Source organism: Trematomus bernacchii, unplaced genomic scaffold (assembly GCF_902827165.1).
Source record: "Trematomus bernacchii unplaced genomic scaffold, fTreBer1.1, whole genome shotgun sequence".
NCBI lineage: Eukaryota > Metazoa > Chordata > Actinopteri > Perciformes > Nototheniidae > Trematomus > Trematomus bernacchii.
The window spans coordinates 1,471,178-1,496,406 of record NW_022987731.1 but is presented as its reverse complement, the minus strand read 5'-3'; the positions used below and the strand labels follow the sequence as shown (position 1 = coordinate 1,496,406).

The 25,229-nt window shown below is 42.2% G+C and overlaps 2 protein-coding genes across 4 annotated transcripts; one reads left to right on the top strand and one right to left on the bottom strand.

The window, feature by feature from the left end:
- Positions 1-1,974: 1,974 nt before the first annotated feature.
- On the bottom strand, positions 1,975-12,628 carry LOC117494707 (polyhomeotic-like protein 2). Of its 3 annotated transcripts, none has more exons than XM_034145649.1 (7): positions 12,576-12,628; positions 8,707-8,871; positions 7,939-8,017; positions 7,446-7,557; positions 5,136-5,262; positions 4,790-4,988; positions 1,975-2,143 (listed from the first exon to the last, which is right to left on the bottom strand). In XM_034145649.1, exons 2-7 carry the CDS (start codon positions 8,848-8,850, stop codon positions 1,989-1,991), a joined length of 816 nt encoding a protein of 271 aa, XP_034001540.1. In that variant the 5' UTR covers positions 8,851-8,871; positions 12,576-12,628; the 3' UTR covers positions 1,975-1,988. The 3 variants fall into 3 exon arrangements, with proteins under 3 accessions (XP_034001540.1, XP_034001539.1, XP_034001541.1); XM_034145648.1 differs by lacking the exon at positions 12,576-12,628 and adding an exon at positions 11,081-11,278; XM_034145650.1 differs by lacking the exon at positions 12,576-12,628 and adding an exon at positions 10,962-11,008.
- On the top strand, positions 12,590-24,746 carry LOC117494702. The gene is made up of 8 exons (XM_034145645.1): positions 12,590-12,831; positions 13,648-14,779; positions 22,285-22,419; positions 22,715-22,889; positions 23,051-23,149; positions 23,440-23,531; positions 23,871-24,011; positions 24,401-24,746. The coding sequence occupies exons 1-8, from the start codon at positions 12,590-12,592 to the stop codon at positions 24,509-24,511; spliced, it is 2,127 nt and encodes a 708-aa protein (XP_034001536.1). The 3' UTR covers positions 24,512-24,746.
- Positions 24,747-25,229: the final 483 nt, after the last annotated feature.

Here is a 25,229-nt window from a genome sequence, read left to right as displayed (position 1 = left end):
AACATAAAAATATCCATAGCTTAAACATTCTCCAATTATTATCTCAAGCCCGACTCATACTTCTGCATCACCATAGGCACTTCCTGTATGCACACTCCACCCGATCACTGTAATATCAATGCTGCTACTAATGGAAGTGTGGCACATTCTCAGATAGTGAAAACATAGTGAATGACTTCAGACAACATCCACTGGCACACACACTATCAAAGCATGGCTGAGGGTTGAATCACTACAATAATGCTGCATCTTTTTATGTGTTCACGTTGTCCTGTTCAGAGACCCACACACATTCATTAACAGTTTTACACAGTGTTTATACGATTTATGTCCAAAACTTAGTGGAATCATTCATATCTGTTTTCAGAAAAATGCTATTTATTACACAAAATCAACTGACCATTTAATCAAGCCATTCCTCACAAGTCTGCTGGTTAGGGGAGTGAGTCAGGGGGGTCTCCTGATGCCCTGTACAGAGGCCCAGGACCCCCTCTAATGGCGCATTTCCATTGCAGGGCCTCGCTCAGCTTAGTACGGTATAGTTAGGCCTTGTTAGGCCAGGCTCACTTTATGCTGCGTTTCCATTACTGTTTAGTAGCTGGGGCAGTAACTATAGTAACGCAGTGTAGGCGTAGCCGTGACGTCATCTTCAATGCGAAACACAAAACCCACATCAGCCGTTAGCTGTTAGCCCTCAGAGCTCACAGCTCCTCATATCTGTTCAGAAACTAGACCAAAGTTAAATAAGTACAAACCACAGACTGCCTGTGTCATGGTGAATACAGTCGCTGGTTTATGTATGTCTGTATAGGCCGTTGTTGTGAGTGTGGACGGTCGGAGCATATACTGCGTTAGCTTAGCCAATCTCCATTTAGAAAACACGCATTTTAAAAGGTTTTTCGCCTGCCGTCTTGTCTGCAGACTTGTCAAAGCATTAATTCATGGTTTTTACTAACCGGTATCAGTATGTTGTTACTTCGGCATCATTTTGAAACGTGTATTACAATGAAATCACGGTCAAATATGTTCATCTTGTTGTAGTTGTAGCCCCCTTGCCAGCGATTCTCTCTCTAGTTTAGCATACTCAGCCCGACTCAGCCTGGTTGTTGGCCCGGAAAGAACCTCGATTTTATGGGGCCAGAAAAACGGTGAAATAGTACCCGCTAGCCAGTACTACGCCAAGTGGAAACGCAACCAAAAACGGCACGCTTAAACCGCGCTGTAGTGGAAATGCGCCATAAGAATGCAAGAAGAGACAGATCTGCTTTTGTCTTACATCAATCTGCCTTGTTAACACATCTTTGTAATGGTTATAAGTCAATAAATATTAAACCAGTGTCATTAGACAGCTTTTCAGGAGTTAAGTTTACAGTGTGCTTCCAGCCACTTCCTGTCTCAACATGCAATCTGGAGATATTGTATGTGACCCTGATCCAGGACTGTCAAGCTGCAGCGCCATCTCCTGGGAGTCTTTCTCCAGTTTATTTTCTTCTGTTTTGTGCTGCTGAGTGGATGAAATGAGCGTTTTAGAACATAGCAGTGCAGAGCAAGTCCTGGACCAGAACCACAGGATTCACATAACATCCACCTTGTGAGGAAGAATGTTGGGCTTGAACGGCACAGATCTGAAATATTCATGCTCCTTTGTGAAATCCTAGAGGAGCTGCTAACCTTAAAAAAAACATGATGAAAACAATATGTTCTCAATAAAACACTTTCCCCGACACAGCCTACCTAACATTCACACTATGGGCTCAAGTTTTCCAGAAGGAGCAGCTATGAGTTGTGAAGGAGTATCAAAAAGTCCCAGCTGTGTGTGTGTGTGTGTGTGTGTGTGTGTGTGTGTGTGTGTGTGTGTGTGTGTGTGTGTGTGTGTGTGTGTGTGTGTGTGTGTGTGTGTGTGTGTGTGTGTGTGTGTGTGTGTGTGTGTGTGTGTGTGTGTGTGTGTGTGTGTGTGTGTGTGTGTGTGTGTGTGTGTGTTAGATGGGCTACGAGTCTTTGAGCGTGCTGATCTGGGCGTAGATCTTCAGTGCGGGCCCCAGCTTGATGTTCATGGTGGCCATGAGGTGGTCCTCCTTCAGCAGCAGCAGGGCCTGCCCATCGATCTCCTGAGAGCGGAACTCCTCAGCCACCTGCAGACAGTCTGAACACACACAGTCAGAACACAGTCAGAACACACAGTCTGCACACACACAGTCAGAACACACAGTCTGAACACACAGTCAGAACACACAGTCTGAACACACAGTCTGAACACACAGTCAGAACACAGTCTGAACACACAGTCTGAAAACACAGTCAGAACACACAGTCTGCACACACACAGTCAGAACACAGTCAGAACACACAGTCTGCACACACACAGTCAGAACACAGTCAGAACACACAGTCTGCACACACACAGTCAGAACACACAGTCTGCACACACACAGTCAGAACACAGTCAGAACACACACAGTCAGAACACAGTCAGAACACACAGTCTGAACACACAGTCTGAACACACAGTCTGCTCACACAGTCAGCACACACACAGTCTGAACACACAGTCTGAACACACAGTCAGCACACACACAGTCTGAACACACAGTCAGCACACACACAGTCTGAACACAGTCTGCTCACACACAGTCTGAACACACAGTCTGCTCACACACAGTCTGAACACACAGTCTGCTCACACACAGTCAGCACACACACAGTCTGAACACACAGTCAGCACACACACAGTCTGAACACACAGTCTGCTCACACACAGTCAGCACACACACAGTCAGCACACACACAGTCAGCACACACACAGTCTGAACACACAGTCAGCACACACACAGTCTGAACACACAGTCTGAACACACAGTCAGCACACACACAGTCTGAACACACAGTCTGCACACACACAGTCTGAACACACAGTCAGCACACACAGTCTGAACACACAGTCAGCACACACAGTCTGAACACACAGTCAGCACACACACAGTCTGAACACACAGTCTGAACACACAGTCTGAACACACAGTCTGCACACACAGTCTGAACACACAGTCAGCACACACAGTCTGAACACACAGTCAGCACACACAGTCTGAACACAGTCAGCACACACAGTCTGAACACACAGTCAGCACACACACAGTCTGAACACACAGTCTGAACACACAGTCTGAACACACAGTCTGCACACACACAGTCTGAACACACAGTCTGAACACACAGTCTGAACACACAGTCAGCACACACAGTCTGCACACACACAGTCTGAACACACAGTCTGAACACACAGTCTGAACACACAGTCTGAACACACAGTCTGAACACACAGTCTGCTCACACACAGTCTGCTCACACACAGTCTGAACACACACAGTCTGAACACACAGTCTGCTCACACACAGTCTGAACACACAGTCTGCTCACACACAGTCTGCTCACACACAGTCTGCTCACACACAGTCTGAACACACACAGTCTGAACACACAGTCAGCACACACAGTCTGAACACACAGTCTGAACACACAGTCTGAACACACAGTCTGAACACACAGTCTGCTCACACACAGTCTGAACACACACAGTCTGAACACACAGTCTGCTCACACACAGTCTGAACACACAGTCTGCTCACACACAGTCTGAACACACAGTCTGCTCACACACAGTCTGAACACACAGTCTGAACACACAGTCTGCTCACACACAGTCTGAACACACAGTCTGCTCACACACAGTCTGAACACACAGTCTGCTCACACACAGTCTGAACACACAGTCTGCTCACACACAGTCTGAACACACCGTCATGGTGTGTAAAGCCCCAGAAGGCCACACAAGCACAATTTATAACAGAACCTTAAACGGATAAAATCCAGAGTAAGATAACAAAAAACAATGACAATTTTATTTCTGAAATTTGAATTGAGTGAATAGATCAATCCTTCCCATATAAATTGATCATAATCATTTTCAGATGTTGAGAATGCTCTAAGTGACATCACTACAGTATGTAACACTCACGTTTCTATTGGCTAGCGCTCTAACACATTGTACGTGATAGGCTAAGGGGCAGGACATCTCTAAGCGGTTGGCCAATCACAACAGACCCGGCCAGCTAACCAATCAGAGCGCTCTGGTTTCAGACAGAGGGTGAAAAGAGGTGCTGCAGCACAGGCAGTATGAGGAAAATAAAGAGCTTTTTGAACATGAAAGCATGGAGACATGTCCCAGTAGAGACACTACATACTGATAGGAACCTGAAGAAGAAGAATATGTCCTTGTTAGAAATTGCCCACTGCTGTGATGAAAAAATAATGAAAATACTGAGTGAATTCCTTTATATTAGAATCGTTAGGTTTGTCCCTGCCCTCTCAACTCTCTTTTTAACAGTTGTTGCACATATAACTCTGTTAGTCTGTTTGCAAAATAGTTATATCTGTAAAACAGTGACCAGCTGGTTTAAGTAAATTCTAAAAATGATAAAAAATGAAAATGTTTGAGTTGATTTTACGCAGAAGTCAGAGTACTGAAAGACAATCGTTGTTAGTTAAAGTCTGGACATGGGAAATGTTGACAATAACTCAAACTAATGCTAATAATAGAACACATTGCCAGACTAAGCTTTTAATCTGACAGCCTCGTTAAAGTCATTTGTGCACACAATCTAGTTTAGTTTAACACGACACTCTCACAAATGAATGAAATGAAACTCTGCTGATGGAAATAGAATCCATATGTAAAGTATTCCTAATGAGACACAGTCCAACAGATCAGTAAGAGCAGAGGCAGCCCCACCTGGCAGAGAGGACATGAACTCGTACACCTCGTCTATGTTCCACTGGCCGGGGTCAGAGGGCAGGAAGCAGAAGGGCTGCGTGGCTGACGGGGGGGACGGGGGTCTCTTGTACCCAGGCAGGTCTGAGCATTGGCTGGACTGTCCCTGAGCAGGGTGGAGCGACTGGCCGGTGGAGGGAGAGGCAGCAGCAGCAGGCTTCTGCACAGATGGGGAACACATCTGTCAAACACTGAGAGAACTCTGCCTCTGACAGGAGGAGAGCTGCACGTCACATTCAGAAGACTTCAATGAACTGCACAAAACAACATCATTTATTAGTAATACAAAGTCAAAGTGTTGCCTCACCTTCTTCTTGGGCTCCAGGCTGCAGTGATTCAGCTCTCCGCTCAGCGCTCTCTGCTTCTTCATGTTCTCCAGGGTGGCTTTCCGGTTTGGGAAGAGACCCACTCTCTTTGTGCATCCCACATTGTAGCTGCAAACAAAGTGAACATTAGAGTTATTATCAGCATGTTAATCATTGTATATTTTCACAATTGTTTCTCCAGAAGGTTAGGGTTGGGTATCGTTTGGATATCCGATTTCGGCTCTGCTTATCGATTTAGGTTATCATTGATTCTAGATTTGAGTTTTTTGAGGAGGTACAAATAAGTTAACAATAACACTTGTTTATCAAAGCCTACAATAATAATTGTTTTTGCAATCACAAGCAATCAGCTGAGCAGCATAAGAACCTGCAGTCCTTTCGGACCGTTCTCCTGTCCTCACAAGTCTTACAAATTCTGCCATAGGGTCGAGACAAGACAAAAACTAATTGTATCGCTATGCCGACAGCCTGTCCAAAGAGAGCACCGGTGCTAAGAAACCGATAAGCTGAAAATAAATTCAACTTTCTGCGTTAGGTACCGGGCAATTGGATTTTTGGACCCAATCCCTGATAGACCAATACAAATATTATTTACCTATTAGGAATTAATTTATACTGACTATGCAACAATAACACTGCAACGTGCATTACACACACTTTTCAATTTATTCGTTTCATTACACGCAACTACTTAAATGCGACAGACTTTTACACTACTGTTGAGTGATAACTGTGCTATGTGCTATATACGTTTTACACTTTATTAACCTCATCACTTCTATATGTTCCCTTATTCATTTTTTATATTATTTTATCAACAGATTCAGATTCATTATTGACCAAAAAGTCATGTGCATCTTAAAGTGTAAAAGTGACAGTCATACAAGTGCTAGGAAATAGTTTTTCTACTGGCATATAATCCATCAAATATCACGAAAGACCATGATACTCAGGAGTATTACATCTAAATAAATGAATATACTTTATAATCATGTGATGGTGTTGGTTGCAGAATGTCCTGAGCAGCATCCTTGAGGCTTGAAAAGCAGGCTTAGGGTTCAAATGAGGAGGTGAGCTCCATCACTAACTGTTCTCCCTCCTGTCTCTATCTCATCAGCAAGCATCAATGTACAAAACATTCAGGAAGTAGCTTCTCTGTTTATCTGATGCTGGTTTTAAAGGAGATGTCATTTTATTTACAAAATAACTCAATTCAAGTGGAGAAACTTTGGATTCATGCGGGCTGAAAAGTACCAGATAAAGAAAAGAAAATAGAACAACAGGAGGTGATGAGAGACAGAGAGCTTGACAACAGAGTCTGGCAAAATAAAAATAAAAGACGGACAGGAAGTCAACACTAAAGGGATGACGGTATGAGCTCATACAGTGAGGCAGTGTTTACAGACTGGTTCATGGAAAACAAAATGGCTGAAAACCACCATCTGCTCTGCGGTCATTTGATGCATGTCTTCAAAATCCACAAGCTGAAGAGATTTTTTTCTCGTTTGTTCTACGACATAAAATACATCAGTAAATACTCCACTGGTGAATGACGCCTCTGTCATAGAAACTGCGTTGTTAACAAGTGACTAAATGAGACTAAATGTCAACATGACGAACATTAGCCGCGTTTAGCTTAGCGCTGGCCGTAATGTTCGTTGATAGCGTCACGTTAGCTTTTCACTTTTGGTGATTGCATGTACGCAAATAAAAAGTCATTAAAGCTGTTTTAATATGTGGAGATTATCCTGCTGAACAAAACGTGTAAGTATTATAAATGGGTGTTATATGAATATTCCAAAATCCAATGGGAAAATCCCATTGCCTACATCTCGTTCTCTACGTTCTCTTGACAGTGACTGTTTGACTCGTTATTTGATTTAACTCAAACTTTTCTAGGGTTTGATCTCTGGTAGTAGCTTCTACCAAAGATCAAAGAAGAAATATGTTTTTAATGTCATATTACAGTGTGGTTGTGCAATGAAAAACCTGGTTCACAGGTTCCTCAAAATGTAAGACATAAAACACATTTAAAAAAAAACACAATAATAGTAGTGCACGCTCAGGAGTTCAGCATGGTGTACTTTTTTACTTATTTTGTTAATATTATTAATAACGCGTGCCTACTTTTTTATAACTTAATCTGCACTCTGTTGTAATACCGTAACTTTCCCCGTTATGGGACCAATAAAGGAATTCTGATTCGGATCAGTTTAAACGCAGATAGATTCTCACCCAGTGGAAATAAAGAAAAGCTAGAAGCCAGGAGCATCTTCCCTGCTGGGCCTTACCGTTTGGCGCACACATTGGAACAGAACCTCTTGGACCTTTTGAAGACGTAGGAGAAATCCACCCTGCCACACAGCTCACAGGTCAGCATGGGCTCCTGCTGGGCCTTCAGCTCTGAGGGGAGACACACACCGTCAACCACAACATCCACAGGAACACTGATGATGCAGAATGAGCCTGGATTATTTGATATTCAAAGCTATTTTAAGAACAAGTGCTAAAAGCCAGACTTGTGAAATTGAAGCTTATTGACAGCTAAAGGTGAAGCCCTCACATGAATTCATTGTGTGAGAGATATGTCTCACTTCCTTAGATTTATAACAAAATGAATGTGGATGTCAATATGATTTTTAGAAGAGGAATTTCTTTTGAGAAACAATGATGTGTTGCAATTATCACAATATAAATCATACATTTATCATCCTCTCTGTCCTCAGTAGAATGTATGAAACACTTCAGCATGTTGCTATTGCTCTGAGAACTTTAAAACGTTACCCTTTGGTGAGAGGAGGTCCATCTTTGAGTCTGCAGTGTGTCTCCTCAGGCTCTCCAATGAGAAAGAGGGACGCTCCACCTGCAGACAGGACATTAAACATGCCATTACTGTCGCTGAAAAAGCCTGAAATGAATCCCAGGAAACTACAAGAACACATATACAATTATGGACAGTTTCAATGTTTTTTTGTTATATTTGATATCTGACAGGGAGAGCTCAGTGGTTAGAGCTCACCATATGCAGTGTCCACTGACAAGTAAGCAGGTTCAAATCCTGAACCAGCCAAACATTTCAGGCAAAGTCATCTCCTCTATCTCCCACTTACAACTTACAACTTTCCCTCTGTAATAAAGGCACTGTCTGGCACAAAAGAACCTTTCAAAAATATTTTCTCAGAAAGATAAATAAGAATTTTTGATAGATGACAGTAAACATAAAAAGAAAGGGTTGGGGACAAAATGGTTGACATGACTGCAACTTGTAAGGGAGATCAAGAAAAGGGTATTACATGTATTGCGATGTTTAATGATGTTAAAAACAAAAGTCGTTAGGTGTCCTGACTAAACGTCATGGTTCATGGAAACTAAAACAGGAAACTGTCCCTAGTTTCTACATGTAATAACACTGCACTGCACTCACCAGAAAGCTTAGAACAAATCACCATCAGTGAACAGTCGATATGGCCAGTGTATGTAGGAGCAGTCCACTCCCATGTTCCTTATGGGCCATATTCTGTGTGTGTTTTAGGGCTCTGGAGCGGTACTCACAGGGAATGGCTCGGCCCCCTCCTGGATGACGAAGCCCTCTATCAGGTGGGTGAGGATGTGGCACCTCATGAGGGCCTGGGCTGCTCTGCTCTCTCCTTTGTCTCGGCTGCTGTTGCTGTTAGTGTTTCCATTCCCAGAGGTCATGACTGGAGCGCAGCCTCTGACCTGTGAACACAAGTAGCATGGAAGCTCAGCCTGGGACCTGGAGCCTCGCATCAATGCACAATCCATGCAACTCATACAAACGTGGCACTGTAATGTGTGTGCAAAATAACGCATTATTAGTATTATTTATTAAGAGTTCTCCTTAATAACGAATTCCGAATTGAGCAGATATAATGCAGCCTTTTTTTTTTTAAATAAAAATGTCCTATTGTTTATTTGTTTACTATGTGGGGATGTAGAGAGTGGCTCACAATGTGCCACTCAGATCTTTACCTTGGTGTTAAAATACTCCACTACAAGAGCATTTTGGGTTATAGTTGGTCAATTTGGATCAAATGAAGATACTAGAAATGCTGTGTAGATTAGTAACACAGTACTGCATTATACCATATCAGCATATATGTGTTATTATGTTTACAATCTTACTGTGAGTGCTAAATACATTTATTGGAATAAAAAGTACAATATTCACCTGTAGTGGAGTATAAGTAGCATTAAATGGAAGTACATAAGTAAAGTACAAATAAGTCAAAAAAGGACTTAAGTACAATACTTGAGTACATGTACTTAGTTACTTTCCATCACTGGTTTTGAGTAGTATGTTATGACTTCTTGCAATAACCATAAATTGGCAGATCTCAGATTGAAGTCTGGCGGACAGTCTACCCACAGTGACTGCACTATTTTTTAAAACTTTTAAGTCAAAGTACTGCATTCGAGTAGAATTAAAAAAAAAAAAAGTATTAGAATCCAAATATAGTTAAAGTACCAAAGTAAAAGTATCCATTATGCAAAATGGCACATTTAAGCACAATATATATTTTTTAAGTATTGTATTATAATTATTGATGCAATAATCCCTTAATCACTTCAATGTTGCACTTTGTAAAGGTGGGGTTAATTTGAATTACTTTGTATATTACTTGGTAGCTTAAACTATAATAGTATATCAATATGTATTAAGTGTTTAAATTGTGCATTTATAATCAAAATGTGCAAAATTGTTAGTTACTAAATCTTTAAAATAAATGTAGTTGAGTATAAAGTGTAACATTTGCCTATGTAGTGGAGTAAAAGTAGGGTAAAGCCCTCAAGGAAAGTACAAGTACAATAAAATTGTACTTACGTACAATACTTGAGTAAATGTACTTAGTTACATTCCACCACTGTTTACTACCTGCTATACACATTATCTGGAATAAAATAAATAGCGCTATTTCTTATCAGGTTGTCTGGCAGTGAGTTATAATTGAGTTATTAAGACCAGGTAAACACAAAGCTTTTCCCGGTTTAAAACATTCCATTTGAATGTATATGGGATTAAGTTAGGGTTATGCACACCAGAGGTGGGAGAAGTACTCAGATCTTGTACTTGAGTAAAAGTAGAAGTACCAGAGTACACGTAGGAATAAGTAAAAGTCCTGCAATGCAAAGGTTACTCGAGTAAAAGTAACAAAGTATTATCATCAAAATATAGTTAAAGTAGCGACAGTAAAAGTAGTCATTGTGCAGATTGGTTCATTTCAGAATAATATATATGATATGTTTTATAATGATTGATCATGAAAGTGTTCTCAAAGCTGGTAAAGATGCAGCTAGTTTGAATGACTTTGTATACTGCAGGGTAGCTTGTGAATTTACTCCAGGTGGAACTAAAGTCTGATTTAAGAGTTGATTAGATTTCACATAATTAATCCTAATCTGTAAAGTAACTAAAGGGATTAAATAAATGTAGTGGAGAAAAAGTACACTTTTCACCTCTGAATTGTAGTAGAGTAGAAGTACAAAGTAGCAAAACATTGAAATACTCAAGTAAAGTACAAGAACCACAAAGTCGTACTCAAGTACACTACTCGAGTAAATGTACTTCGTTACTTTACACCTATGATTCAGACCAAGTCCAAATCTGTCTCAGTATATCAGATACTGCTAATCTCCTTTTGGTAAACTCACAGCCTGCCTAGAATCAAAGCACTGTATCCCAGTGTGAACGTTAGGGGTTTGCTGGTTGAATTAAAGTATTCTGCATTAAAGCCCGCGTTTTCCATGCCCTTTTAAAAAACAGATGCACTTTGGAGAAGTTAGCTTACTTTAACAGTATAACAGACTTCTGAATTGAGTTAGAGAGCGGGCGCCGGGCTCGGAAACAATGGTAAGAGAAGAGGAGCTCTTTGTTTAACGGCTCCAAACAACGCTTTCATTCACTCACACTCCCGCGAGGAGCTGCTCCGCCACTTGTAGCCCGGACACACCGGGAGCAACACACCGGGAGCCGCTCAGCGAGCCAGACCGTGGAGCCAGCCGGTTCCCTCAGACACTGGAAGTTACAAGCGGTTCATATCCTCACTGTGTTTGGCTTTCTCATGTTCTCTTGTTCAGCAGCAGACACAACAATCCTCCGGCTGCGCGCGTGCTCAACGACAAAGCCCGAGAGATTCACGTGAAGAACTTCCGGCAACAACCTTTAAAATTAAAGCCTCCACACAGTAGTGTAAATACCCGGGGTACAAAGCCAGTAAAGTGCGCATTTGTCCGTGCAACAATGTCTCCTGCAGTTTCATACATGTATTCAAATATCTTAAAATGTTACTTTACTGGACATTTCAAGGGCTTTAAGTTTAGAAAATGCACATCAGAATGTATTAATATTGTCCAAGTGACACTCTGAGGTGATACAAAAAAGATAAAAAATACATTTGTGGCAACAGGCCTTTTCCTTTTAATTTAATCTGAATTTGAAGAGTATTTAACTCAGATATGATAGTTTGAAGGGCTTTCATTTTAAAATTTCACATCAGATAGTCCTGACATTGCCTGAAAGACACAGGTGTTCTAACCTACTATCACTCTGCGGTGAACATATTCTGTGGCAACAGGTCTCTCTAAGTCTTTTTGGAAAATTACCTAAAAAGACATTTAATAAGACATTTTAAAGGGCTTTTTTCACATCAGAATGTGCTGATATGTGTCACTCTGAGGTGGTCTGTTTTCAATCTGAAGAGAAACCAGGACCAGGCAATAGGCTGTTTCCTTTAATAATACTCTGGAACTGCATTAAAAGACACTTTAAGGGTTTACATTTTAATTTTTAAAAGAAAATTCTGTTAGTCTCTCTACTCAAGGTGATCCACTGTCAATCTGAAGTGATATCAGTTTTAATTTATTTATGTATGTTTTCATTTAAATATATTCATTTTAGGTGTCTTTTCAAATTAATGTGAAATTACCATAGTCCATAGTTATATCCAAATCAAGATTTAACATAGAAACACTATTTTAATGCATCTTAAAAAACACAACTCAAACAATGTCAACCATTGATAATTATTGAATTTCATTACATTAATTATGACCAGAATAATTAGAGCATGTTGAATGTATTGCATAAAATGAAAGCTGCAGATTAGCAGAACATCACTATTTTCCTGAGGATTCTACTTTCAAAATAAGAACACATTACAAATACTGAATCAACTATAAGAGGTTATAAGCTTAAATGATTGTAATAAAACAATGCCATGTCAACAAATGAGAGTCAGTTTAAACAAAGTAACGTTGAATGTGAACCGTTTGATTTTAGACAATAATTTCCTGGCCCATTCAAAGCTCAGCTAATCAATGAAAACTTGTTAAAACGTTAAAACCGACAAATACATATGTATTTTAGTGATTGTTAACAAAGCTTTTATTTTGAAGGATTCTACCGGGATAGGAGCAGATGCTGCCGTGGACTTGGCTGCAGGGACTTCCAGCAGCGGGACTCTCCTCTCAGTGCCTGTCCTGGCGGCCCGCTGAGAGGCTGCTCTCAGACTGGCTCATGTCCTCGCTGGCCTTGATGAAGAAGGAGTGTCTCCGGTCTGGGACCCTGTCCTCCGCCTCCCTGAAGAGAAGGTTCCTGAAGAAGAGGAGGGTCGCTCCGGGGGCGCAGCAGGACGCGGACAGGGACTGCCAGCTGTGCAGGTGAGACGCTAAACTCTGCCAGAAAGTTAGAATTTACTGGAATAAAAACTAATCAACCTGATATTATATAGTGATGCATTTGTTGGTACCTATTATCACTCTTTTTGATAGTTTTTAAAAGGAAAGATTATCATAACAGGTCCCTACAGAAAGTACTCTATATTTCTCAATTCTCAATAATCCTGGGCTTTCATTGTTCTGAAGCACACATGATATGCAGTTCAGTTCAATTTAAATTAATAATTTATGAATCAATAAACTCTGGTTGACTTTCAAAAAAATATTAAATGAATCCACAATCCAAATATCACTATTCTGATTAGGTCAACTATCAAAATAACGTTTAATAATTTATTCCCTAAATAAAGCGGCAGAAATACGTAAAATAATGTGCAAAATAAAGAAAAACATTAGGCCCTCCGCAATCTAACCGATTTGTCTACAAACATTTCTCTCATCTATTTAAAGCCTGGCCAACCACAGTTTGAGCCTGATGCCACAAAAAGGTGCCCATTAACAAAACATGTACGCCTATACAATAAATTCTAGATTACATAAGTATCTTTACAGTTCTACATTTTATATTTCATAAATCATATATCTGTTAGATATTCTCATCATACGTTTAAAGCAAAAAGCCTTTTTTTTTAAACTAAATGTTTCCCTCTGAAGATATAATGTCTTTGACTTAAAAAATGAACCTGCCCATTTATGTGAGGGTTTGCCTGAACTGTCCACCTGTAGCCCAAAATGTATGACATCTGCAGTTGTGCAGCCTTTTCCATGAATTCACCAGTTGTATTCCTGTTTTCCCAGGTGCTCCATATTCTCCCGTTCAGGTGGTAGTCGCACTGTTCGCCGGATTTTGACAGCCTGTGTCCTCTCTTTCCTGGCCCTGCTTGGCTCTGTGTCCATGGACCTCAGCTCCAAGTTCGGCCTGCTGCACACAACGGAGGCTGCTTATGAAGAGCTCACTTCATGCAGGACAATAGCCATCCTGCAACTCGTCCGTAAGCTCCAAAAGACAAGAGGTTTATTCACCAAAGACATGGGCAATGAGACATTGGAGCCAAGTCTTTCCGAGGTAGTGTTTCCTATGTTGGATCATCTCTGTGGTGAAATGATGGATCACAGGAACGGCCGTGGGCTTCTTTGCAGTGTTGAGTTGGCTGAATTTTGCCAGGAGATAACGTGGAGTGTTCAAGGACTTCTAAATGCTTCCTTGGATACAAACGGCACAAGTGCAAATGGTACTTCTGTTTACTCCGTGGCCATTGGAAGACTTCTTGACATCTGGGGTACGGTAGAAGAAACTTTTGTCCAAGTCAAACAGGATTCTAACTGGGGAGATGTTCTGTCTGCAAGACTTTTGGTAAAATTCATAGAGCTCAACTACCAGTTGATGGACTTCCCCCACATAGCAACTTACCCTGACTTCCAGAACGAGTGGACTTATGTCCTAGGCTACCTTGGCTTTGCCAGGGTTATGACGGAACATCTTAACGACTGCTGGTTACAGAACATAAACTCAAGCCAGCGTGTAAAAACGAATGATATATTTGACACAAGTCGGTGGCAGATCTCTGGAGACGGATCAGAGCTTCTGTCCGGGTCTCACATCGGGATTCAGTCTCTGACAAACACTCAGCAGTGCTTGTTTGATCGTGCAGGGCCGGCTTTGAGGCTGGAGTCTCGATCCATGTCTTCAGGTCTCAGCATGAAGGTCTGCCTGCTGGCCATAGCCTGCCTCATCTACCCGGTGGTGCTGTTCTCATTCAAGCAGATGACCGAGTGGATTCAGAACTACGCCCAGAGCTTGAAGGAGAGGACGGAAGACCTGAAGCGCCAGAGGCAGCGGGCGGAGGACCTGCTGCACCAGATGCTGCCCAAGTCAGTCGCCAAGCAGCTCCGCCAGAATAAACATGTTGAAGCCGAGAGTTACGAAAAGGTTGGTGGAATCAGAAAGAGTGATTTAACTTCTGTTTCTCTCAACGTGGTGTAGAATGGTACAAGTGGACATTCACCACGAGGGTTATATGAGATGATTGAAAGTGCCCAAACAATGAAATGGACCATGGTGCTACTCGCTGGACTGTCATGGGTCTTGTCCTTCGGAAATAAATCAGCTATTTTGGAAAGGTTAAATTCTCCTAAACTATTTAACAAATCCAGTTGGATACATTTGAGATTACAGTTGAATATGCAATTTCAAATTTTCGATTTCTAGTGATTAGTTGTTGAAAAGACAATTCATGGGGATGAAATTGTTGTCTGGTTCATGTGAACAATAGACAAGAGCTTAGGGTGACAATGCTTTCTTAAATTCCAGACCAGTATCCCATGGTTGATAAGGAACAGATGTTTACTTGCAGGGTCTTTGGAAGAGGTCAGGTAGGCAGCCTGGGTTGGCAAAGATGACTCAATGCTGACTATGAAACAGGATTGGTTATTACTTTGATCCCAGAACATGCAGGGTAAATCTGGGCTGGGGCTGAGGGTGAATGAGGATGTCGCCCTTTGTCTTTATCTCACACTTTGGCCATGCACTTATCCAAAGCTGTATCGGGCAGTATTACTGAGCAGCACTGTGTTCCAAAGGTTTGAATTTAAGGCACTTGATTGGAGTCAAGGAATTGGCATTTTAGACATGAACTAATGACAAAAAGACTTGTTTTTCCTTTACAGTAATGACTAGAGACTTCACTTAAACTTGTCCTTTTGACTTGGAATGACACAACACAACACTAAGCCCTTGACAAACAATAAAAAATGTGTTGACAAAGAATCAACTTTTTGACAAAACATGTATACAGTATACTGCAGCCACCAATTACGTTACAGAAAACAGATGATACCCATCATTTGGATCAGACCGCCTGGTGGTGTGATTTTTACAAATAAGAGACAGTTCCCCTAATCTGCCAGCTGATTAAATTTAAGTTGCATTATTTGTGGTGAACAGTGCATAATATCTTGTTTAGGACATGATAAACAGTGTCGTTAGTACTTTACCTGGGAATTGTTGGTTTGGACTTGACTAAGGACTTCATAACTTAAAGGTCCCATGTCATGCTTTTCTGGTTATTACCCGTCCCCTTGTGTGTTATGTAGCTTTTTCTGCATGTAAACGGTCTGCAAAGTCACAAACCCTCAAAGTACACCCTGTAGCGAGTAAAACTCTAACACAGAAAAGACCTGTCTATGCTGCCCCAGAACGCCTCGTTGGAGATTTCTCTTTGTCCATTGTTTACTTCTTGGGTATAGTGACCTATTTCGGGTATAGTGACGTAACGTGACCAATCTGCGGAGCCGTAACGTAACATCCGCGGAGCCGTTACGTTTGGACCAATCCGCGGACTTCCTCACACACACACACTCGGCGGGACGTTGCGAGGCTGGCTGCTGCGAGGAGCGGGACACTGTGAGCTGGCTCACTGGTGTGGGGTCGGCGAGACAGCGAGACACCGCGGAACTCAGCCTGGGCACACACACAAACTCCCAGCCAGGCTGCGGGTGTGTGTGTGTTTCGGGCTGTGTCTCGCTGTCTCGCAGACGGCCACTGGGCTCACAGGGAGGGGGGGGCAGGAGCTCCAACAAGCCGTTTAGGACAGAAGCGGCTTTCACACCAGCGCTTTTCCCTTTCTAGCTCCGAGCTAGAGCTTTTCTGGTTCAGCTCCGGTTTCCCTTTTCAGCTCCCGCTCTGTTCACACCGCCCAGCTGCCGCTGCTGCGTCATGACGTCACCGTTTACATCGCTGATTTTCTCCCCAACGGAGCTCACAACAACAACAACGGGGGGGGGACTGCGTCGGGTCGATGATCGTGTTGCTTTTAATCATACGAAGCCAGATTAAATTAAATAACGACTTCTCCAACCTTATACTTTTCTCCAGAGTGCCGTGGTTCATTGTTTATTAATGTGTTTCAGCGGCATTTAGCGACCGCTGCAGTGCTGGCTGCTCTTCCACGGGAGTTTATTCTCCCGTTAGCTCCGGGTTAGCTCACACGGCTCTAAAGTATTCACTGTCTGACTGTCACACAAGCAGCTGATACATATCCCCAGTTCCCCTTAAGTGAATGTGTGTCAGTCTGAATTGACGCTGTTTGGCATCACAACGCTGTTATGAAAGTTTCTCTGGTATAACATGGGTGATGTTAGCATAGCAACCGAAGCTAAACTGACTACTTGCTAAGCCGTTTTCTACAGGCACATTTTACCGGCGTATTTTTCATTATGATTCTACTTGTGATAGTCGGACATGACAACCTGTGCAGCCCATGTATTGATTCCATCCGATAGCTGCTATAATAACAAACAAAACGTCTGCCTGCTCTCCACAATGATCAATAACAGCGAACGGATGGTCAAAGTAAGGTACAAATAAACAGAATCACACGAAGCCTGGTTAGTGTTGCCTGACTTTATAAAGTGTGTTTTTTTTTTATAAGTGTGTGGTTGCCTTCTAGTCACTTTGCTCAGGGCTACTGCTTGTAGGCAGGCATGACGAGACTCTTCAGTCGACCCATGTTCAGGGGAGGTGGTTTTAGTTTCCTGCACGCCTCAACGTAAGAGAGACGTAAGCGACGCCGCCTCTAGCTCCGAAGCTCTTGCCTCTAGACCAGGGGTAACCAACAGGTCGATCGCGATCGACTGGTCGATCTTCAAAGCCTTCACTGTCGATCCCTAGCATTTAAAAAAAAAAAAATAATAATATTTTCCAAAAAAAAATTATTTTCCAAAAAAAAAGAAAATGTTCATGCTCTGGTTGGTTGGTTGTTTAAACAAACTTTTTAGACCTAGCTCTGGTTTGTTGAATCACGCACAGGTCATTTTACAAACTCCAATTGGTTATTAGATATGTTGACGTCTATGAATTGCTGCATGCAATTGTGGGTGGGGTTAAAAAAAATCGTATTTTAACGGTCATCTTGAGGAGTAACTTAAACTGTACCAAGTTCTGCTAATCTTTAACCAACATCGATATGGCTGAGGGTCCGGCGAAAAAGAAATCAAAAACTTTTTATTTCCACCCGGAATGGGAGCATGAATTTCTTTTCACATCAGCGAAAGAGAAGACTATATGCCTCATATGCCAACAAGCGGTAGCCTTGGCGAAACGGGGCAACCTGGAGCGCCATCATGCGAGCACCCATGGTAAATAAATTCAAAGACTCATATCCACTCAACAGCGCATTAAGAACCAAAATAATTGATGAACTGAAAAGAGGACTAAAAGCACAGCAGTCGCTTTTCATCGCGCCTACAGCAAAGAGCAATGCAGCTACAGAAACGTCCCTCCGGATTAGCCATATTTTGGCTCAGCACAAAAAACCATTTACGGATGGTGAGATGATTAAAGAAGCAATGAGCGCCACAGCTGACGTCTTGTTTGCGGATTTCAAAAACAAAGAGGACATAAAAGCAAGGATAAAAAGTGTACCACTTGGTGCACCTACTGTAGCCAGAAGAGTCGAGTCATTGTCCGAAGATGTATCCCAGCAAGTATTAAAAGACTTGTCTCTCTCGGAATACTTTTCAGTTCAATTTGACGAGTCTACCGATGCCACAGACACAGCCCAGCTAGGTGTGTTTGTCCGAATGGTTTTCACGGATTTTACTGTCAAGGAGGCCTTTCTTGCCCTTATCCCATTGAAAGAAAGAACCAGGGGTGAGGATGTGTACAAGGCATTCAAGGACTATGTTCGTGAGTACAAGATTCCCATTCATAAAATAGTGTCCTTCACAACCGATGGGGCACCAGCGATGCTCGGTGTTCGTTCAGGATTTGTTGCGCTGTGCAGAAAAGACCCAGACTTTCCACCATTTGTAAACTATCACTGTGTGATACATCAACAGGCATTGGCAGCTAAAGCAATTGACATGTCACATGTAATGAATGTTGTTGTTAAGATTGTCAACTCAATTCGCGCAAAAGCACCGGCTATTTAAGTCTTTATTGGACGAGCTCGACTCTGTGTATGGAGATTTGATCCTTCACGCAGATGTAAGGTGGCTCAGTCGGGGCAAGGTGCTCCAGCGTTTTCTGTATTTGCTGCCAGAGATCATCAGTTTTCTGAAGTCGAGGAACGAGGAGTATGAGCAGCTGTCCGACGATACTTGGTTATTGGACTTGGGGTTCCTTACCGATCTGACTGCAAAACTCAATGACCTTAACCGAGAATTGCAAGGGAAAGACCGAGAGCTTGGTCACATGATTAGCGCAGTGGAGGCATTCAAAGTGAAGCTCAGTTTGTGGACCACTCAGTTAAGACATGCAAGGCTGACACACTTCCCAAATCTTGAAAAGGTGTCACAAAACCTCACAGACAAAACTGCTTTCCATCCTGAACAATTCTGCGCCCATTTGAACAAACTGACATCAGAATTTGGTGCTCGATTTGTGGAGCTACAAGACATGGGGCAAGTAGTTGGTTTTGTATCAAACCCTTTCCTCAGCGTTGACATTGAACAGCTGTCAGCTAAAATGCAGGAGGTGTTTACATTACCTATGGGTGTTGACATGGAGATCATTGAAATGCAAAGCGACATTGAATTGAAGGCCAGAGCAAGAGATCAGGACTTTTGGTCACTCGTGAGTAGAGAGAGGTATCCACTGATTGTGTCATGTGCGCTTAAACTGAAGGCCTACTTTGGCTCCACATACTTATGTGAAACGGCCTTTTCACAAATGAAAATAATTAAATCCAAGTATAGAACTCGTATGACTGACGCACATCTTACTGACTGCCTCCGGCTGGCAATCACTAACTATCAGCCAGATTTCAAAAGGCTTACAGATAATGTGCAGTCACAGCAGTCTCATTAAAGGCAGGCTGATAGAGCAACTTGAGCATTGAAAATATATTGTGCATTGAACAGAGAAACTTAATATGGATTACATTGAACTGTAGGCTAATATCTGTACATGTGAATATTACTAATTGAACTGAGAAACTAAATATAGTGCATTGAACAGATACTGTAAATATTAATAGTTTGTATTGAACAGATATGCCTACCGTAAATATGAATATTGTACATTGCACAGATAACTGTGCATAACTGTGTCTTTCTTTGTGTGCATCTTTACACGTACATTGAGCCTGTTGTAACATAAATTGATTGCAAAAATAAATATGACGATGAATCGTCTTACTCCTAAGTGGGTTTTTTGGAAGATATCGGATTGGTAGATCTCGGTTTACATTTTGGAATAAAAAGTGATCTTGGGCTTGAAAAGGTTGGTTACCACTGCTCTAGAGTGGCCACCCCCTCTAGACCGACCATTTTCTGGAGCTGGAAGTGAACCGCATTCCGGAGCTATGACGCGGCGCCGCTGCGGTGTGAACAGGAAAAACCGGCGCTTTTCCAGCTCCAGCTCCGAGCAGGAGCTGGAGCTGGAAAAGCGCCGGTGTGAAAGGGGCATTAGAGTGAGTGAATACACATACTATACGGAGATGCTGTATGAGAAACCAATGTGAGTTTGGAAAATTGCACAATATAAATCTATTTGAGTATATCTCAACAATGGAATTATGATCAGTAGAAATGGCCATGACATGGGACCTGATTTGTCTTTGAATTTGTGTTTAATTTGGAACTTGACTTTGACATGTTGCTCTCTACTTGGGACTTTTATTTCTGTATTTCATATCCAAGACTTAAACCTACTTTTATGTTGCGATAAACAATACGATATTACTTTAATGGTCAGATCAAGTCTGAGTTTTGACTTGCGTCACAGCAGCTCCATTTGCAACATTAACAAGGGCAGATATTAAGACACAATACAAGAAAAACAAACACTTACTGAGAGAAACATGCTCAAAGACCCTTGAGGGTGCATTTGACCTGGGATTCAGCTCTGTATTTACTGTCAGGCTTGACTGATGCACAAAGGAGAGCTTCAGTCTGACCTTATTAAAACGAAGGACCCTGTATCTCCGATTAGATGGTAGCAGTTCATATTCACTGTTTAGAACATGGTTTGGGTCGGAGACGATGTTGTTGGACAGCCTCACTACAGGTTATTATGGTATGCTGATTCATAAAGACTCTGACAGGGTTGACCAACAATCTTTGAGCAGATTTTCAGCTGTTGGAGCAGTTTTGATTTTAAAGCAGTTGATAGACATAAAGACGTAAAGAACAACATTAGAATGTGTCTACTCGCCCCAAAAGACCTGAGGTGGCGGAGAAAATAAATTCTTTGTTTTGTCCTTTTGCACAGATAATCAATCTGGTCTTTCCATGACAGCAGATGGTCAATCATTACACCCAAGTATTTGTATGAAAGTATCTGCTTGACTTTCTCAGTATGGATTACAATGGAACCTTGATATGGAACATCCGTCCCAACACGATTTTTAAAAGACAACTGCTCAATGTATTCATGTTACCTTCAATAGCCATGGAACAAGGCTCAACAAAAGCATATATAGACAAACCTTAAAGGCAGAATGACTGGGACTTGTGGGTTTGTCAACGATGACCAACAAACTATTTTTACTATTTTTAATTTTAACAGTAACAGTCTTTAGAAGACGGATAACACAAAAACCTTTTCCCTTCATACTCCTCACCATCTACTTCTAACATTCAACCAAACACAGTCAGAGGTTGTAATGATGCGGGTGGAGCTGCAGGAGGCTACCTCTGGAAGATCTGCACTCGTGATAAATGAAGGTGTGTGTTTGCTGCCTTTGTTGCTATTGTTGGCGTAATTACCTATAATTGCCCTGTTCCATATTCATCAGGAGATAAAACAAGTTATTCGGGGGAGAATTGCGTCTGGCTTATTGAAGGGTTTTGAAGCAGCTGGGGCTGCATGGGAGGGGTGGGTAGGGTGTGTGTGTGTGTGTGTGGGGGGGGGGGGGGGGGGGGTGCTGTTAATACAGTACAGGACCATAAGCTCATCTTTAACCGGAAATGGAAAGAAAATATAAGCCTGATGGGTTCTTCTTCTTCTTTTTCCGCTACACAGAAAACTATAGCATGATGGCTGATCCCTGAAAAGGCTCTAACACGTGTCAATCGGGGGGGGGGGACGCCTATTATTGTTGAAGGGTCTGTATGGTTAGGACAAAGTGAGGCTGAAACTCAATAAGGACATTTGTGTATGATTCATTCCGAACATAACATTTCATTTGACTGTTTCTTTAAGGATTTTTTGAATGCAGAGCTTTCACTTATAATGGTATATTTTTCCAATGCTGTATTATCACTTTTACATATCTAACAACAGTGTTACCTCCATGACAGAGAAAGATGTTGATTCAACTTTGTATTTGTAGCATGTGGTTTTGGTTTTACTGAGAGGTGTTTGTGTTATAAAGCCTATGATTTATTGCAGGACTGTTGCGGTAGACTATATTATTTGTATCGCAGGCTGTTCAAATATATACTGTTCTGTCCAGCAGACTGATGGAGTCACCTCTCTCCATTTTGGTCCAGGTGACTATTTTTTTCTCGGACATCGTGGGCTTCACCTCCATCTCTGCGTCCTGCGCTCCTCTGCAGGTGGTGGAGATGCTCAACAACCTCTACATGTGCTTCGACACGCGCATCGACTCCTACAACGTCTACAAGGTACAATGAAATGTTGTTGGCCTTATGATGCTTTTATTGGGTTTTCCCATTCCTGTAGTGTGATCTACAGGTTTTTAGGGTTAGGGTTAGAAAGAGGAAAATCCCTGTTTAAAAAAAACAAACCTGTGTATCTGTGGACTTGTGCAACTGATATCTGACATTTGTCTCCACTCAGACAACAATACAAACCCATTCTACCACTTACCGGACCAACTTGCTGCGCTGTTTATGTTCTTTGCTTTAAATGTTTAAACTGGAAGCACATGAAAGCTAGTATAAACATCATAACGTACAGGTGGAGACCATTGGGGATGCGTACATGGTGGTGAGCGGTCTGCCGGAGAGGAACGGGGACAGACACGCTGATGAGATCGCCAAGATGGCGCTGGACCTGGTGGCCGCCGTCAGGCAGGTCTCCATCCCTCACATGCCCAACGAGAGGCTGCAGCTGAGAGCCGGCATCCACACAGGTGAGGGAGCTCTGAGGAGAACTGTCAGAACCACAGGGTCGTTTCTGATCCGCCTTGTGGGGAGTGCACCAGGTCCCTTAGGGCATTACAATTACAAGGTTTCCATCAGTTAGGGTTGAGCGTCCTGCACAGAGTGAAGCAGCTGTCTCCTGGCTCTGCAGGTCCCTGCGTGGCGGGGATCGTGGGCTACAAGATGCCCAGATACTGTCTGTTTGGAGATACCGTCAACACGGCGTCCAGGATGGAGTCCACCAGCCTGCGTACGTGTCCCTTCACACACAGAACACAAACACACACGTCTGAAACACAGTGGTCTCACAAAACAGTTGTTCTGTGAACTTCAAGTCCTGCTGGAGCTTCACCTCTGATGGTTATTTTAGTGCTGGCATTCAAAAAAGATCAGACAACAGTACATTTCTACAATTGTACTACACAAGTCACTAGATATCAGATTTTTGTAAAATAGTGATAGTGCTGGCAAACATGGCTTGTTTGACTTTGGCCACACATCAGTTGTGTTTCAAAGTGTGTGTTGTTGTTTGTGTGTCAGCTCAGAAAATCCACGCCAGCTCAGAAACCTACCTGGCTCTGATCAAAGACAACGCGTACGAGCTGCAGCTGAGAGGAGAGATCGAGGTGAAGGTAAAAGATCCCAGCCGTGGTTAAATGGTCAAAGAGATTAACTTGATTTCTAATTATCAGGGTCATTTTTTCCATTCCATATATGTCATTTAACAGAGTCTTCCATTCTGAAAACGCTATTATCTTTTACGAGTTGCTGTATTTTATAATTGCTATTCTTTTTACAAGGAATGGGGAATAATCTTTCTTTTTGATTTCCTCTGATGTTTCTCCAAATAATATGTTTTATTTAGAGAAATACCTAAACTTGTTGATATTTCTCTTAAAGCGTTTTCCCTAAGAGTTCTCACTAACAGACAAATGGGCAGCCACATTTGAGTTGTGTCCCTCCTCCTGCAGGGTAAAGGCAAGATGAACACCTACTGGCTGGTGGGCCATAAGAACTACAGCGTGCAGAACGACAGTCTGGTGTGCCACTGGAACCCCGGCATGGCCCGCAAGAAGAAGGCGGCGGCCGGCAGCCACGCCTCTGTGGGCGACGTGAGTTTACCCTGAGGGGGGGGGTCTGATCCCTCCAGTATTTGACACATATGGCCTTTGTTACTTTTCTGTTCTTCAGTTATACTCTGTTTGCTCAGTCGGATGTAAAATAGCTAGTCTTTCTCAGCACAACTATATTGCAACACACCTATTGCTAAAATAAGCTAGTTTGAACAATTTAGACGCAGAATACATTCGTCATAGATCAAATCATCTTTAACCTACTTTTCCTCAGCCTCTCGGCTGACTAGCTCCGCCCAGTGACACTCTGCAGGACTTTGTCTGTCTTACTCTTTTTAATTTACCAGCAGCAATATGTTTATTAGTCCAGCTAATGGAAACTTGTAGAACATTGATGTTATCTTGTCATTAACCTCCCTCTGTGCCAGTCCTCAGTGACGGTGCAGAGCCTCGGTGCCACCACCCCCGTCTCCATCCCCCCCTCAGTGTTGGAGCAGCCCCCCCCCAGCCCTGAGCGTGGCGGCTCAGATGGAGCCTGACGGAGGAAGCAGCGGGACCCTGGGCTCCATGATGGGGGGGCTGCAGAGCCCCCTGCCCAGCCAGCGCCGGGCAGAGCTCTGCTGAGTCAGAAAGACCCTCCTGATCTCAAAGCTGACACTTTAGTGTTTGGGATGAGTAGTGATGATGTAAAGCATGTGTGTGTTATGATGCTTTATTGGAATGTGTGGACTGAACATGTGTACCACAAACTGTCCAATAAAGCTACTACAAACATCCTGCAGTTAGTTACTGTCATTTGTAGGTGTTATGTCATTTACAATAACTATTTGTATTTGGCTAGTTTAATGTTTACACATTAGCAGTAGTGCTACGTTGAGTTAAGTTATACTGTTTAATTCATTTTAATTGTCTGTTTGTGTATTTCTTATGTATTCTTTCACTTATTCAGCGGTTGGAGTAATTCATTATATTTTAAACATCAATTAATGGCTCTTTGATTTTACTTTTGTTTTCCTTTGAACGTACACAAGCAATGTTGCAATGTCTGTTTGCTAACATGGTGCAGCCCTAATGTGTGCATTAGCAGGATTGTAGCAGTGAAAGCATTGCTCTGTTCAATTCAATGTGAATAAAATAAAAATGTCTTGTCACTTACACCAGTGAATAATCATGATAAATAATGGTGCTCTCAATATTATCAAAAATTATCGTGATGATCATTTTTGGCAGGATAATGTGTACATTTCTTTAGCAAGA